The sequence below is a fragment of the Scomber scombrus genome, chromosome 5 (assembly GCF_963691925.1).
Source record: "Scomber scombrus chromosome 5, fScoSco1.1, whole genome shotgun sequence".
NCBI classification, from domain to species: Eukaryota; Metazoa; Chordata; class Actinopteri; order Scombriformes; family Scombridae; genus Scomber; species Scomber scombrus.
Window position 1 is genome coordinate 26,862,858 of NC_084974.1, and position 17,837 is coordinate 26,880,694.

Consider the following 17,837-nt stretch of genomic DNA (forward strand, 5'->3'; position numbering starts at 1 on the left):
ATAACAGCACAGGGCATGCAGTTAGCCAAGTTGTGCACCAAATCAGTGGGAATACTCCAAGGGCTGATGCAATATCACCACCAGCATAATTACACTATCACAACAGCTAGGTGAACCCTCACATCTAGTTAAAAGTTCATCATATTGACTGCATGAGGTAAGAATGGAGGGGTCTTTTTTAACTGTCAAGTATTTCAGAAATCTTTCTGGGAGAAATTACCATTAGGCTACAAACCACTATACAGTATAGATATTAGAGGGTTTTTCCCCCGCACTGCTGTAACTTGGCATGCATGGTGTCAAGATGACTATGTCACTTGACTGTCCCCATGTCTGCTAACCTAACTTCACCCACTCACACCATACTGTGTCCACAAACTCTACAACTGATAGCAACAGTAAGTAGTGGCCTGGGTGAATGAGGGGAAAATATCCCATCAACAGGCACTACAGACATGCAATAAAATTAAGAAAATCATTACTTTTTTCTTTTTTTTTTAATTAATGCATTACGTTACCTAATTACTCCCTGTGGAAAGTAATTACACTACTAGTTACATTACTTTTGCGTTACTCCTTAGCAACGCTGGTGATGTCATGTACAAATAATATATCAACATATATCTCTTCATTATTATCGGTACTTTGCTGAGTTTGTTTCTGAAAGACGGAGATTAACGAGCAACGCACAAGCTTTGGCTGCTTGGTTGGGGTCTGCACTGAGCCTGGGCGTCACTGCAGGTCTGTAAGTGTTTTGCTATTAGCTTTGTGTTAGCTTCAGAGGTCAGGCAGTTGTGCCGCAAGCGTGCATGACATGCACCTTTGATTATTTTTTTATCCGCCCAATTTATGCATAATAATTGAAGAACTACTGTAACGTAAGTAACGCCATATTTCTTTGTTTAGTAACTGTAATGTGATTACTGACTGTAGACACTGTTACACCCAACACTGTTTATTAGTAATGTTAGCTCCCTGTTTAACGTTACTTAAGCTAAAGCCAAAAGTTTTTTTTGGTGAATGTTACAGTCCAGAAAAAACAAAGTCTTGGTCTAAGCATTAAAATTGTGGTCACATAATTATAGTAATTTTCAATAAGAAATGGTTAACAGCATTCAAACAGACACTTCGACACAGAGCCACAAATATGACTTAACAGTGTGACACCACTAAAATACAAATATTACATGAGGTTCTTGACTTTGGGAATGTACTACACTCCTGCTCCTTTAATGGAAGTGATGTTTTTTTTCCTCTATAGTACACCAACAGGAGGCTGATGTGCTAGTATATGCTGTATAGCTACTAATATACATCATGTAGCTAGCTATTATAGTGAAATAAAATGATTGGACTCTGGTATATTCATTAACTGTTCTTTTATTCCAAAAGTTGTACAAGAAGGCAGAGAAGTACATTTAATAAAGCCTTAGTTTTGAGGGACAAAATTACAAAATCTGAATGTGAAATCAATAAATCATCCTCTCAAATTGAAAGACCACGCTCTTGAATAAAAATAGGGAAAAAAAGTCCCATAACTAGAAGTGTAATGGGGCTTGAAGAAGGGATGCCTAACGAGGAGCTCTAACAGGTGTTTCTCATTAAAGTCGGAACCGAATCCAGTGCGGAGAGAGGGAGAGAGCAGAGTGTGAAGAGTTAAGAGGAGAGGAGAGAAGCAAACGATGAGCTGATATATTCCCATGTTATTCATTAGTGTCTTACAGGCTGCTGGTATTAATGATTCACTGTCCATAAGATTCCCCGTCACTACCATGCGCGCACACACACAGTATGAAAACAAGTTCACAAACACACTACATCACCTCTATGTCTCCCTTTTCTCTCTTCCACTTTCTGGCCCTTTGTGCTTTTTCAGATGAGAAACAGATTCATCTTTTAATCTTTGGCTGCTTTTTGTTTTCCCTGATTTTGTCTGATATTCATTTTTCTTAATTATTACTCTCCTATCATCTTTCTTTTATGGTATACTCTTGCTTAATGTTTTCCCTGCTGTCTGTGTGTGTGTGAGTGTGTGTGTGCCTTATCTACTGATGGACTGTGTCAGAGATGGGACAGACTATAATTGATTTAACTGCAACCAACAGATTACCAGATTGATGTTGTCAAAGGGAAACTGTTAACAGCTAAAAGTTGAGTGTACACACACACACACACACACACACACACACACACACACACACTTACTTCCTACCTGGCACATGGTTCTTTTCCCCCAAAGTCAGACATTTTTACATCTAGCCTTTACCTGGACTAATTAACCTGCCGCACCAATCCATCACCTTGAGAGCTGCTCTTATTAACCCTCAACACTACCAACACTCCTTCCCTCCCCCCAACTTCCCTCACCTTCCTCACCCACCAACCCCCTTCTCTCACCCACCAACCGCAGCACTTCACTGCACATGGATGCCTCCACTCCATTAACCATTAAACTGGACTGCGCCAAAGCCCACGTGCAAAAAAAAAAAGGGGAGAAGGAGGAGGGGGCTCTCATTAAACACTTTGAGCCCCGACAGAATCAATTACAGTGATGTATCGATTTGTCAGCGGGTCCCAGTCGCTCAGTCCGGGCACCGGGACCTGCCGCCGAACAGAGGGAAAGGGGATAAAATGGAAGGATTAAAGTAGAAAGTAGTGGAGAGGTGGTAAGAGGAAAGGAGAGCAACAGAGGAAGACGTGTGTTGGCTAGAAGAAAGAAATCGGGGTAATCAGGGGAGGACTTAAAGGGCGGTGTTGGCAAGAAAAGGTTGAAGAAGTGAATGAGGGCAAAGTGGAGAAAATTGAGAGACAGATGGAGGAAGAGGAATGTAGATCTATAAAAGGAGGGAGAGAGGAAAATACATTTCCTTATCAAACTAGCGTTCTTTCTCCTAGTGCCGCCCCATTTCTTTCATGTCCTCTATTCACCTTTCTTTAATTTCTACCCCCCACCTCCTCAGCCTCTCTGTTCTTTATATTTTCTCACTTCATCTCCCTCTCTCCTCCCTTCCATTATAACTTTCTCCGCTTGAACTTTCCGTCCTGGGCATTCTGTACCTCCATCTCCAGTGTATGGGGTCATTTAAGTGTAGATGGGGCTGTAACCTTGAAAGTAATAGCGAGCCACAGCTAAGTTGAAACGAGGTATGCTGCAACATGTGTGGACACCGCAGGGACATGGTCAGGAAGATAAAATAATACTGGTTGGTCCACAAAACTGGGACTTTTGTTGATTAAACTCAGAAAAATAAGGAACCCTTTGGGTCTATCTATACACTAAGATGCATTCAATGGTGCAGTGCTGTATTTTTAAGAGCATATACATGTTCTAGATATGTGCACAAACAAGATATCCCATTATTATTTTTCGCAATTTGCCAGCAAAGTCATCCCACACCTGTGTTACACTTCACTGCTACGTCTATTCAGAGCCTGGCAATAATAGGGTAGACACGTACAGCCGCCCACAAAAACTAAGCAGCTACAAGGCTTTTATGTTTCACAGATGACAGACAACACATATTCTCCTTCTCCTGTAATGAGGCAGCAGGGCTCCGATAGACAACATGGAACATGATTAAATAGCAAATATGCCTCCAACCTGGCAACCACCGAAAGAAAGAAACCAGTCATTCACACAGCAGTGATGTAGATAGCGTACAGTACTTGAAGAGGCACAGAGGTAAAATATAAAAAGACTGATGGCGTATGCTTCACTCCTGCTGTGTTTTCGGGGTCAAGGGTAATCATATCGTGGTCGAGCAGCAGAAAAAGGTGTGCCAAACTGAGGAGTGTAGTCCCTCTACATAGACATGAACAGGCACACACAGAATACTACAACTGGATGTTACATGGATACAATAATACTTTTGTGTGAGACTGGTGTGCTGTCTTGTGTACTATGAAAAGTAATGTTAGTTCAATAAGGAAACTGAAGTTACACTTATATTAGCCTATTGGCATCAGCTGTTTCCAATTATGTCATATTCATAGACTGTATATAAGAAATGGACATAACATCCGTGACGTCACCCATTGGTTTTTGGACTGCTGCTTGGAAGCGAATAGTTTCGGATCTGAGCAGCGCCATCTTGTACATTTCCGGTGCATTCCGGGTAAAAAAAAAACACGGATTCTACTTATATGGGCATCAGGAGGGGCACGAGGCGCCCTCCAATCAACCTGTCAATCACGACGTAGCCACGCCCTAATGCATACCCTGCTTTATCGTCAAATATAAAATCAGAGAGGCAAAAATTTCACAAATGAACATCATACTGCATTGAAGAAAGCTTTAAACTAGCTATTGAGACCATAAACACATTTTGAAAACGTTTACTGAGGTTAGAAATCAAGTGAGAAGTTGGTGAATTCTCCATTGACTTGTATAGAGACGGAAGTCCTTTTGACACCAAAATAGTCGCCCCCTGGTGGCCTTTTGATAGAATGCAGTTTTAAGTTACTTCCGCGTTGGCCTCATTGCAGAGGACCGGAACTCCCCGCCTGGTCAATATCAACCAAGACAACCTACATATAACAGCTTTCTAAAAGTAATGCATTTACATTATTAAAATACATTTTTAAAGAAACCGCCCAAATTGGGTTTTTTATTAATATAACCCTTTTACTGAATATATCTACAAAGCTGCAAAAATATTTACACTGAAAATATATGTAGAACATTCTTTATCAATGCATTTAATTATTAGTTTTTCCTAAAATATTTTCTTGTGACATGTTTCCTACAATTTCTCTATTAGACCAAGATTATGATCTTTCCCTAAACTTAACCAAGTAGTACTGGCAGTGCAGCAAATATTATACTACAAGAATGGATGTTTTCCCAGGAAACAAATTAAATACCTTGTTGTTACAGGCTCAGAATGAAACTGTGTCCAAGCTGGTGTAACAGCTTTATTTTCAGGGGCTACCTTCGCAGAATACATTTTTGACAGAAGTCAGCAACGCTTTTCATAACATTGTGGCGTTAACTCAGCATGCATCAGCTACCCCTCAACTGTGAACTTCACTGTAATAAGTTTAGCTTATACCGTCTTGCTTTAAACTTCTCAGTGGACTTTAATTACTTTTAACCTTCAGAAACATCAACACATGTAGGCTGTACTTTAACATTTTTAAACATGAATACATTAATATTGAGCATATGCAACAATAAGCATATTTTATTATCTGCATGAGTAATGCTCTCTTGTGTTCTATACTTGTATCTTACTTAGTTTAAGTAATATATCTGCTGGATGGTAAATAGAATAAACCAATCTACCAGGCCCGCAGGTCTAATTTAGCTGTCTGTATTCCTGCAAATTTCACATTTTACACACTCTGAACACAGATAATGTTATCTGCATGTCACTGTAAAATGCTAATAAACAAAATTTAACAAAAATGTTGTTTGGGTGTACATAAACTAGACATTTCACAGGCTTTACTAATTGGAAATAGCCATTTATGTTACCTGCTAGCGCACTATACCATGTGAAGTATTATGCGAATCGCTGAGGCTTCCAGCACATAAACATATCTTGACCTAACATGTAACCCCAAATTCACAGTATATGCAACCCCAAACCAATGTCTGATATTTACAGGAGTTTACTGTATTTTGTCACCATAATGGTCCCATTTATGGTCTTTTTAACTGAAAAACACATTTATGTTAGTAGTCTGCAATGGTTTTCATATCATTGTAGATCTGCTGACCTTTTACCATCCTAACACAGACACACATTTAAACGTCTATCAGTTCTGAAATTGGAAGGGGGGCTTAAGTGTTTTCTAACTCAGTCTTCACATTGTTATATGTTTATCTCAACTGATCGATAATGCGGTCTATTTAAACTCTTTATGGACCATACATTTTACTGAGTATACACATTTTAGACATGGGATTCAGACATGTTAAAAAACATATTTTTTCATTATGTCACTAGAAACATAATCTGTCCAGCATTACGTTTCCTCCGAATCATATCTGCTGTTGCAAATTAGTTTCTGGCTATATAAATCTAATTTCTAGGAGATGGCGTTGCTGCAGACAACACATGACAAAGGCCAGAAATGTGCGCGCTGAAAAATTACCATTACCATTTAAAAATTAACTCAGGATTCCCTTGAGAGTTCAGAAGAAGTGAAGAACAAATGGGCAAAACAAACCGTGCCTGCATTAGGAGTGCCCTTTCTTCCATTTGGCACGCTTCACAGTTTATTTGTGGACTCAAATGGTCACACATGGATGCAGCTGCTGTCCCTTGTGGCTTACTGTAGGTGACTTGTGAGACTGTGAACAAGGGAGTCCTTTCGGGGCATTCTGGGTGAGAGAAATTGAATGAGTTTCATCAGGAAACAAGTAGACATGCACCCAGAAGCAGAACAAAATATTTCCACTGTGCAACCTGCTGTCAAATCAAATGCCAGTCTCCCAAAACACAAAATAACTAATGTGGTAAAAAGGACTCTTGGGGATACAGAATGAAGAAATTCATTATTTCATAGTATAAAAAGTTAACCAAAATCCCCCTTTAAAACAAAGAAGTTGGTTTCATAACCCAGCATATTTATCTTTGTTTTTGTTTTGTTTTTGGCAACACACCAAACCTGAACTTCAGGTTTGGAGAGGGGTCAGTTAATATAGTGGAGTTAAATGTCAACTCCTCCAGTTTCACTGTCTTTCTGACAGCATCAACAACATCACAGATGACTCCAAATCTAACAAAGGTCAGCTCTCTTTCTTTTCTGCCCTCCCTCCCTGTTTGTATGCACCTGTGTGTGGATGTGAGAGAGTGAGAGTGCATGGATCTCAGAGTTGTTTAAACCCAGCCTAGTGGTTCGATATCCATCAGATTTATGTCTCTGTTATTTTCTTCTCCTAAACAGTAAGTGATAAACTCAGTGAAGGACACAATAACAACAATCTACCTTTTCACCTCTCTTTCTCCTTGTCTATCTCTTGGTCTCTTGGCCCTTCTCTCTCTTTCCCCATGCTATCAATCAGTCTTGTGGTGACTGCTGCTGGATTACAGAGCTTTCGCTGTCGGCTTCTAGCGATTAACGTCGGCACAAATAAAATACCCTTATATCCCTCCAAAGTGACTGAAGTAAAAAGCAAGAGGCCAAATATACTTGTGCTAATATTTACACACAATCACATTTGAGAGAGTTTGTATGTGTGTGTGTGTGTGTGTTAATACAGACTAGGTTTTCCTGTGTGTCTACCTGTTTGAGCCTCACATGCAGATCAGCAGGAGATGAAGAAGTGGATGGTGGTTTGTGAACTCAGTTGAGGACACTGGCAGCCATGACAGATTAGGACTGGCTGCGGAGAGAGTAATGCAAAACAGCAGAACTGAGAGGAGACACAAACACATGCAATCACACACACACAGTAGGACATGCACACATTCACCACAGAGACGACAAACCAGTTCCAGTCCTTGGTTTTTATTGTCCTCCACTAATGCGCGCACACACACACACACACACACACACACACACACACACAGCATCCATTGGCAAGGCTCCTCATCCCGCCCTTACAAACACAATTTATCACATATAGGAGCATCCTTGGTGTGTGTGTGTGTGTGTGTGTAGGCAGTGCCACCCGGACCTTATTAAAGAACAAACTGATGACAAAAGAGAAAAGTGTTGTGGGTTCAACCCCTGTCGGTATCACTGGCATCTTAGCCAGCTGTCTATCAATGCATATCTCATGCAGTAGACACCCAGATTCACACACACAACACATTAAGAACTTACAGGAATGCTCAGTCCCCTGTCGTATGTTTACTTGCGTACACACACACACACACACACACACACACACACACACACACACACACACACACACACACACACACACAATCAAAGAGACCCAAGCAGTCTCCTGCTGAAAATTAAACCCAACTCACGATTTATCTTCATCCCCCCCTTCTGTCCTTTGCCTGTCTCATCGTTTGCTTTATACCTTCAGCTAATCCATGTGGAAACATGCACCTCACATCTTTCCATAATGTTAGTGTAAGATAGGGACAGTACACAAAAATATGAACACACACAGAGAGAGACAGATCATAACTCAAATCAAAACAGTGTTTATTCAATATCTGATATTTTTCACAGGATTATATATATGTACATTTGCACACAAGAGCCCCCCCCGATTCAGTCTTAGGGGTCAAAGGTCATCTGTACCAGCCTTCACACCACATAACACAATTTTAATTGTGTGTTTACTTCTGTGTTTGCTTGCTTCCGTGGATCGTACCCATGCACCTGTGTCTCTGTGTACATATTTGTGAACCAGCTGCAATATTAGTATGTGTGTCTCAATGTAGCAAGAGGACTCTCTGTTGGTCGCTCTGTGTAGCCTCGTCCTCTTCCTTTTGTTCCTCACCGACCCTGCTCCTGAAAGACCAAATCAACCAATCAAAGCTAGAACAGCCAATATATAAATCAGGCTAAGATCAGAGGACAGATGCACAAAGACCAAATACTGCTTCAGAAACGTTTCTGACATGAATCACAGGGAATCACTGGCAGAGAGTACGGTTTGTGTGCATCTGCTTCACCAGAACATCTAAATCAATAACCAAATATACTTGATTGAATTCAAATCCTTTAAATTTTGTTTTTCTAATTCCTTGCATAGTTTGTCTGTGAATATTTTCCGCATGTAAATAACGGGTTAAATCATAAAGGCCTGTAAAAAGAGAGCTGTTGAGGTAATGTTAGGAATAGTTAGAATATGAAGAAAAAGGAAGAGGAAGACTAAAGGAAAACTCTTGTAAAAGACAAAGAAAGAAGGCACTGACCATTTTAAAACAGTCACATAATGCTGGTATATGAGGCACAATTAACTGCACACTTTCACACTTTTATTGAGACATTTAAAGAGAAGCTTCTCCCAGTTTGCATTTAACTATGGCAAGGTCAAATTAACTTGGGACTATATAAAGAAAGCAAGCATGTCAATGTCACCCACGCCTCCCCCCGGCTATGACACTGGTCAGAGGAGGAGTTGCACTAATGGTGTAAGCCCAAACTACATTTAATAATGGACAGGTGTACATGTAACCCTTTCTTTATTTCCATTTTTTGTCATTTCATTTTATGTTATTTTACTATGATTTATTTTATTTTATGTCCTCAGACATTTGATGAGTGGTTCATACATTTAATATATAGTGTTAGAAGTCAAATTAGTTATATTTGATGCTGCTTTGTTAAAGGTTTTGTATCTTATTGGTTTTGGTATTTTGATTTTAACAGTATTCTTTTTTTTTTCCTGTCCATGTTGGTGGCTCCATCTCAGACAGAGTCCACAACTGAACTGTGCTTTTTAGGATCTCTTTCATTTGTAAAATGCCACCAACAGGCAGTCCTGCTCACCGCTTGTAAGATAATCTACAGTCATTGTAAAAGAAAATGTCACCTTCATACAAAACTTTTACCCAAGTTATTAGTCATACATTTGATTTGATTTGACTAATGACTAATTGCAGGGGCGTGTTTTTCATATTTTATAATGTATCAAAAGTAAAAGCATAGTCAGGTTAAGGTCTAATTCCGATGACAAATGACAATATACACATGCAATTAGATTACAGTACTTTCAGAATATTTCAATATCAAGCAATTAACACCTTAAAAGAGCATTTAAAATATAAACCTATTCAAGTCTCTCAGCTTATAATGAATGATGAATCTCAGCTGTCTTACTTGATGTTTTCATAAGCAATTAAATTCTTTCCTGTCAATCCTACACTATACAAAATGCACATAAAAACATCCAGAACACATATATTCTTCAAACGTTAATGTATAAGTATGAGTGAAGGTTAGATTAAAGACAGGCAATAGACTGAACATTATAGGCATTATATGCAGCACAGCCTGGCAGCTGGAAGCAGTTCAATCAGTGTAAAGCTTTATGATGAACAGTTGTCTTGATATGAGGTAAACATAAGCGAGGTCAACCTAAATACACATCAGTGCATCATAGTGTGTCATAGAATTCATTTGTGTGTAATATGTGTGTACTCTTGAGAGTACATGTCCTATTACTGAAATATTCACTGAAATGAATGTATATTTTATGGGTTCTATACAGCACTGAATTATAAACTCACTCAAGGTTTTTTTTCCCCTGATCATACGATTATTCTAAATGATAGTGGGCAGCAGAGACCTTGTACAGTGTACAGTAGAAAGTCATTATCATGCATTAACTCTGCCTGTGTGGGGACACTTAACTTATCTTGTAAAATAACAATTGTTCTTCTGTGAGTTCCTGCTGGTTGAGAAATTGATTCAACTTAAGATTGATGAGGATGTTAAAATGAGGAAATTATTTTTGAGTGAAACTTTCAATATCTATGGTACAGAATAGTGAATCCTCTTTATATTTCTTATATTTATATTTATATTTCCCCATTTTAATGAGTCTTGTGAAACTATGATGCATCTGTGAAGCAAGGAAAGTTCCTATTGGGGTTCAAAATTCACGGCCAAATGGCTAGTGAATGTCCACATTTTACCAGCCACTCAGTAGATTACCATTATTTTTGGGCTGGTGAGTGAAGCAAATCTACCAGCCAGCTGCACATTTTACTAGCATTTTCCTGGTGGCTGGTGCTTATTTTGAGCCGTAGTTCAAACTGAGGAAATCAAATTGATTATTAAAAACAAAAGATGAGATCTGTACTGCTATGTCAAAGTAGTGTCATTAAGTGTATCTGTGTATACATGTATGTGTGTGTGTGTGTGTGTGTGTGTGTGTGTGTGTGTGTGTGTGTGTGTGTGTGTGTGTGTGTGTTTGAAGGATATAAGGAGATGTTTTGGAAGCCCTCTGTGTAGTATGTGTTAATCCGGTTATTACACGTCTCAATGTGATATTCACAGTGCTCTGCTCAGCACAAGGCCTCTAGCGCAGATTATGCCCGCTACATGCATACACACAAAACATCAATAACACAAAGACACACACACCCACGCATTCAGTTTCTGAAATATACAAGAAAAATACATTGACACGCTCCCTCTCTGTCTCACACGCATACACACATTAAGCAGCACATTAAAGCCCAATACCCAACATGCTGTCAAAGCTAAAGTCGTTCTGCTGGCTAACGATCCATCACACACTCGGCATATCCGACAGAGAGAGGGATTGACGGAGCACAAGAAAAAAGAGGGATTACCCCCCCATCGTGACCATTGGAATGGTAGAGGAGTGAAGGGAAGTGTAAGGAGTGTGAAAAAGTGGATTACATGTCGATCATGGTGAGAAGACAGATAAGTCTGAAAACAGGAAGTCAAATGGTTACACTCAAATTCTCACAATTAAAAAGCATATTTGCCTTTTAGGCTCTCACTTCGGACTGAACATTTGGTCAACAAAGTAGCAGCTAGTACTTCTGAACTCTGGGTGGCATGAAATGCCCTGAATAAGTGGAATTTGATCAATTAACTGGAGTTTTATACTTAATTAGGGCTGGGCTATATATTACCATACAAACTAAACATTGATGTTTTTCCTGAGCTCAATTTACCATTTTAATTGTTTTTTGTTGTTTTTGTTTTTTTTACAAGATCAAGGACTAAATTACGATTGAAATGTCATCATTTTTAGGTCTTCGTGTGCAGAATCTCAAATAAGCTGCACCATTGGCAAGGTGCCATTGTTAACAATTTAAAAATACAGATTATCCTACACAACTATGGACTATCAGTACTGTACCTGATGCTTCAAATACACAGACTGCAGGCCTCCACTTCAATAATCAGTTTCAGCACATATAGAGCTATAAAGCCTGTTCATACTTGCTCCTGCTGTTTGTGTATGTTGACTTTAGCCTGATTTCTGCTGACAGTTGGCTATCTACTGTTAGCTACCCAGCTATAAGCACAGACTTAAAAACATGGAATCTACACATTGTTCAGTCAACTCCTGCAGCTTCACTAGAGATGATACCTCACCAAACAAAAACCTAGAGCACGGTTTCGTCTTTTTTCTCTATCTTTATCTGCTCTTCTCATAGATGCAGACATTAAATTCACTATCAGATAGCCAGAGTCTGCAATCTGGAGTCAAACCAGTCCCATAAACTGTGGTAGGTATGTGTATCATGCTCTTCATGTTGCAGTCTACGGGACAGTCCTCACTCAAGGCAGCTAATAGAGCGAGTTCATGTACTTATATTTGTGCCTAGAGCAACCAAAGTTATTATGTGAAAATAGGGTTGGGTGGGTGTGTGCATTACCCACCGTGTGAAACGTCGATTCCCATGCTGAGCTTGACTTCCACTGTTTCCCATAGCAACTACTAATGTCTGTGCCCCTGTTTCTGACGTAAACATTAAGAAATGTTAACACAATATTCATGGTCTTACTGCATGCCATATTTTGTCATTATCACTGTTATAATTTATAAATCAACACAATAAATACTAGTTTGGTCGTTATCATCTTTATTGTGCATGAGTTCGTGTGTGACAGTGTTTGTACCTTTGGCCATGAGTCTGAGTTCCTGTTCTAGATCATGGAGGGTGTGTGCAGTTGCTTCAGTCTCCAGGTCAGGGTCCTCACAGCCTACCTGATCCACACTACAGATATCCATAATCTCCTGGGCTGCCTGGGACAATGGACGAAACACTGGACCCAGCTCTGAGCCCAACTTGGTAGGGGACAGGCAGGCAGAGAAACGAGGAGAGGGGTAATGAGAAAGAGAGGGTGGGACAGAGGCAGGAAGAGGACTAGTGTCCGTCCTTGGATTCAGTGTAGACTTGCCAAAAAGATTGGACCATGCCCCTGCATAAGAAAGAGAGAGAGAGAGAGAGAGATATGGAAACGTACAGGGGGATAAATGTATCAGTACAAGGAAGGATAGATGAATGGATATACCGATGGGTATGAGGATACAGTAAAGGCTATTTTATGAGAACAGCTACAGAAAGTGTGAGTGCAAGAAAAAAGGAGGGAGAGTGGGCAATGCGGCTTGGGACTCAGGGAAAGAGAGTGAGAGACAGAGAAACGATCACAACAGTCACTGGAATGAGTGGTGTCTCATCCCTCTCCACTGCGAGCCACATCAAATTGAATCAGATTGAACAACCATCCCCACCTGCTCACTGTAAATTACATCGAGGCCCCCATTGAGAAGCTATGATGGTGTGAGTGTGTATGTGGGTATGTGTGCAGCACACTGATTCCTCATGCTGCGTGCTGTCTAACCAGTTTCAGCTCCAGTGTTAAGTCGTTCATTCTTTCAATCTTCCATTGTCTCCTTACCTCCACCTACCTCCTCTCAGTGACTGGCTCTGTCTTTCAACTGGCACAGAACCTCCACTTAGTGCCGCACAACCACCTGAGCTGTCAAACTAAACAGCATGGGAGGAATGATGTATGCAGTACAGTGCTGCTAACACATGTCCTCTCACACATACAGATAGACTCAATTTACTTCAATTTTCAGACAGAGAGTGCACATATCTAGATGTTGGTGACTGATAAATATCTGTGCCAGTGTAAAAAAGATTAAATTTGATATTTATAAATTGCCTCCATTAAAAGTTCTTTAAGAAGGTCAGATCTCAATATTATAATATTACTTACTAATCAAAATGCAGTCACTCATGAATTTTAATGTGCTGAATTAAAATATCAGGTATAACTGAAGTCAATGAACCTAACTAACACTTTGGGCCTAAAACAAAGCCTGAAAGAAAAACCCTGTGTGTAAAACAAATGCTGTGAACTTGAAATGCAGTTCTCCACTCACAAAGATGCTCAAGAGCACAAAGCTATTTCAACACATTCATTAATGGCACAAGGGATCCACAGCACAGATGTTTCGGAGAGAAGCCCTCTTCTGTGTGCTGTCAGACAGCACACTGGAGCGGCACACTGACAAGGCAGCACACTGAGGCAGACTGAGTAAGGCAACTTGCCGAAACGTCTGTGCTCCCTGGAGGAATTAAAAATATTTAAAATGTTCAATGTTTTTAAAAGCTTTCAAGTCAGCAATTATAATGAAAGGCGTTGTTCAAAGTATCCAACTTAACTACAGTTTAAGTCAGGTGTACGCATGCTTTTAATGATTAGCTCTGAAGCTGAAATTGTAGGAATTAAGAAGACATAGGAATAGCAACGAATACCATAACTGGGTAAATGTTTGAGGGTGTGGCAAGGAAGAATGAGCAAGATTAAAAGAGAAAACAAACTACTGGGCTAAGTGGCTTAACAGTATGGATAAGGATGGAATGAGATAAGTTGGTTTAAATGAATGAGGAGGAGAGAGGAAGAGAATCCTGTGAATTGATTAGCAGTATTAGATATATCACAGAGTAAAACAGATTATCTGCTTGTCTCTCTGGTTCGTGTGTGTGTGTGTGTGTGTGTGTGTGTGTGTGTGTGTGTGTGTGTGTGTGTGTGTGTGTGTGTATAAACACAAGTGTATGAATGTGTGTATCAGCCTAAACAGATTACTGCAAGGTTTCTCGGATCTGAGCAAGGGAAGTGATGAGAGGACACATTCCTGGACCGACTGTACAGTAATGTGTATCTGCAGGGATGTGTTTGAGAGTGATACAGTATAATCTCTTTAAGAAACCTGCATACTCGTTGCCAAGAAAGTGCGGCTATATTAGGTATATTGTTTATGAAATGGAGTTCTGTGTGTATGAGAGAAAATAAATAACAGGCAGAGCTCTGCATGCTTGATAGTATTCACACAGACAAAATACACACAAGCATGCCAGTGAGCACACATGCACAGACGCATACACTTACCAGATGTTCCTTGTTCATTTGCTGAAATTTGTCCTGTCCCAGTGGGTGTGGTAGAGTGAATCAGGATTCCAGTTTTCTGTGTTGGGTTGTCCTTCATCATTCTGAAAACCAGATGTTCCTCCGTGTAGGTAGTGAGGCTACTGCTTGGCCTGTAACCCACTGACCCTAAATACCAAAGAAACAAAAAAGATTTTTAAAAAACCCAGATGTTTCATATGCCATAAAAGCCTGTCTTCATTGTGTCCCGTGTTTATAAAGCATCCCATCTTCCTTTCATCTTATTATTGCCCTTTACATGCTTTGAAAAACATTTAGAATATGTGGATACAAGATAAATGAAATCCATTACGGATCATATAATTTCCCGCTGCTATCAGTTGGATTTATGGCTTGCAAATGGAAGCAGCAATGCATTTGCTATGCTATCTCACTGTAACAGTGTGGGATTTTGTATAGATCCAACATACGGAATGGCTTTAAGGGGTATGTGATGTGTGCTGCTCCCAGAGTCGTTTTTCAATAATGTCACTTGGAGTTGCAAGTTCAAATCCTACATATAGAGGGTTTTAGGGAATCCTTTAATATAGAAGCAATGAATACAAATTTGGCTCACATATAACTTCTTATCCTATGAATGCTTATAAATATATAAATGAATAGAAGTGAATTTAGTCAATTAAGTTAAATGTGATAGAATATTTCATTTGTTTATCCAGCAGCAGCATCTGGAACAAACCAAGCCTGGTCAGGCAATCCTGACAACAGCAATACAATTACAGCGGTTTTCTTCTTTCACTCCAGTGGTTACCCATTCAATTATACTATTGACTGGATGGAGAATCTACCAACTAGTCTTAATCAGCTGCACATTAAAAGAGGAAAGGAGGTGAGGGACTAGGCAGTCAGCTTCTAAACTCACAAACAAAAAACAATTCACACATAGAAGTGAAGAGCTTTGACAAAAAAAAAACAAAAAACAGAAAAGCAAAAGACTTGCAAAATGCGCATAAAGGTCTGTCTGTCTTGTTCATTGTGCCTTTTAGGGTGGTTGGTTATCCATCTACCTGTCTTCCTGCACATCTGCACTTCATACAGCTGCCTCTCTCTCTCTTTCTCTCTTTTCTCTCTCTCTCTCTCTCTCTCTCTCTCTCTCTCTCTCTCTCTCTCTCTCTCTCTCTCTCTCTATGCAGGTTTGTCCGTCTGTCTCTCTTTCAGTTTAACTGGATGCACACCTGACATAAACTGCACACTAACAACCTCATTTTCTGAATGACCGGCTGACAGAGAGTAAGAGCAAAAAGGAGAGAGAGGTGGAAAGGTAGAGCAGGAAACATAAAACCTGTTGGATCTCAGCCCTGCCTGGAAAAAAAGACCAAAATAGAGACAGATGGAGGGATAGAGGTACATAAATGAGTGCAGAGTGTTTTCAACGTGATATTCCTCCTCTCTAACCTTTCTCTCTCATTAACTTTGGAGCTTTAACGATGGTGGCAGAGACAGTGCAGGGTTTGACGAGGGGCTGACTGTGTGGTGTGAAGAGGGTGCCCTTGTGGGAGTCTCTCACTGTCAACCTCATTCATTTACCGCAGGCATGACAGTGAAACAGTGAAAAGCTGGGCTTTAAGAGTTGATGAAGTAAAAGGTTGATGGGGTCATTTTGGGCTAAAGGAATTTACTTAAGCAAACAAAGTATGAATTATAAATTGTTGCTGCATCAAAACAGTAACTGCTGTTTGAAGATCATGTTCAACAGCCTTGGACAAGAATACAAGATGTAATAGGCACCATGTGGCTCAATGAACTATAGTAGCAATAATAATCAAAATGCAAAATTGTCCTCACAGCCTTGTGCTGCATTAGGCTATGTGTTTATTGTGAAGTATGGCATTTTAGCATTTTCAGGACAATTATGACTGATAAGACAATAGGTTTACAGAGGTGTAAAAGAAAGATGGCATTGCACTAACAATATGCCTTTCAGCATTCCTCTCAAAGGTTAAATTAAAGAACACTTTGAGTGCCATTTTAAGAACTTTATCACCTTTGCTGCTAAGCTGAGGAAGGAAGAATAAATAGAAAAGGCTTTTCTGAATGTGTGTGTCTTTGGGAAGAAATACGTTTTTAGGGGGTTTGTGTGTTTCCACCTAAAGAAAAATGGTGAAACAAACAGTGGAAGTTCAAATATCTATTAAAAAGGGCACAGGCTTAAATGTATGTGCAGGCAAAGATGCACACACAACATTATAAAAAAGGCATGCCAGGAAGGCTCCCCTTGGATCCACCAGCAGTACATTATCAGTGTTGTCCCCCATCTCTCGTTTTCTACAAAGCATCCAGCGCTCCTTTGGGTTTAAAACTCATTTTCATCTCTCTTGTAAGCTCTACGTTTTTACATATTTGTTCTAAATCCTATTATGAGGCCTTTGTGATATGAATAACGCTTGCAAATTGGAAAGTATCTCCAGGCAAAAGTTGGACACAGAGGTAATCTTCAAAATCTAATCTTGTGAAGCACAAAAACAGCAACTTTCTGATGTAGTTTATAAGAAAACATGAGCCAGTATGAAGAAAAAACATAATCTCAATAAAATAAAGGCATACACATTCAGTCGCACACACAATTACTCCTAAAAAAGACTTCCTTTCTTTAACCTACCCGTTTGGTCTGAGTCATGCTGTGAAGTTTGGCGTGGGTCACAGTGTGTGTGTTCTGGCGTATCTGACTGACCACAATTCATGCCCAAACCCAGGGGTGAAAACTCATCCAGATCACAGGACTGCTCTGATCCAGACCTAGCTTTCTGGTTGTGCATCACCTGGGAGCAATGGAAACAGACACAGGGAGCCAGCAGACAGAGGGATGGAAGGAAGAAATAGATTACAGGGGGAGATGACGAGGGGCAGGAAGGAAGGGAATGCGGGGGTTTGCAGAGGGGAACATGGAAAAAGAAGAGGGTACAGTGGAATAAGGGAATAATAGTTTATTCTAACAGCTTGAGTTTCATTTCAGTTCTAACCCAATCAGTTCA

The 17,837-nt window shown here is 39.9% G+C and overlaps 1 protein-coding gene across 1 annotated transcript in view; it reads right to left on the minus strand.

Moving 5' to 3' along the window:
• The window catches only part of zbbx (zinc finger, B-box domain containing), a 76,674-nt gene that overhangs the window by 16,337 nt on the left and 42,500 nt on the right, over positions 1–17,837 (minus strand). Inside the window, exons 16-18 of the mRNA XM_062419911.1 lie at positions 17,537–17,624; positions 14,809–14,973; positions 12,526–12,828 (exon numbers count right to left, since the gene is read on the minus strand). Of these exons, the coding sequence (XP_062275895.1) occupies positions 12,526–12,828; positions 14,809–14,973; positions 17,537–17,624 (556 nt within the window). The remainder of the gene's footprint in view (positions 1–12,525; positions 12,829–14,808; positions 14,974–17,536; positions 17,625–17,837) is intronic.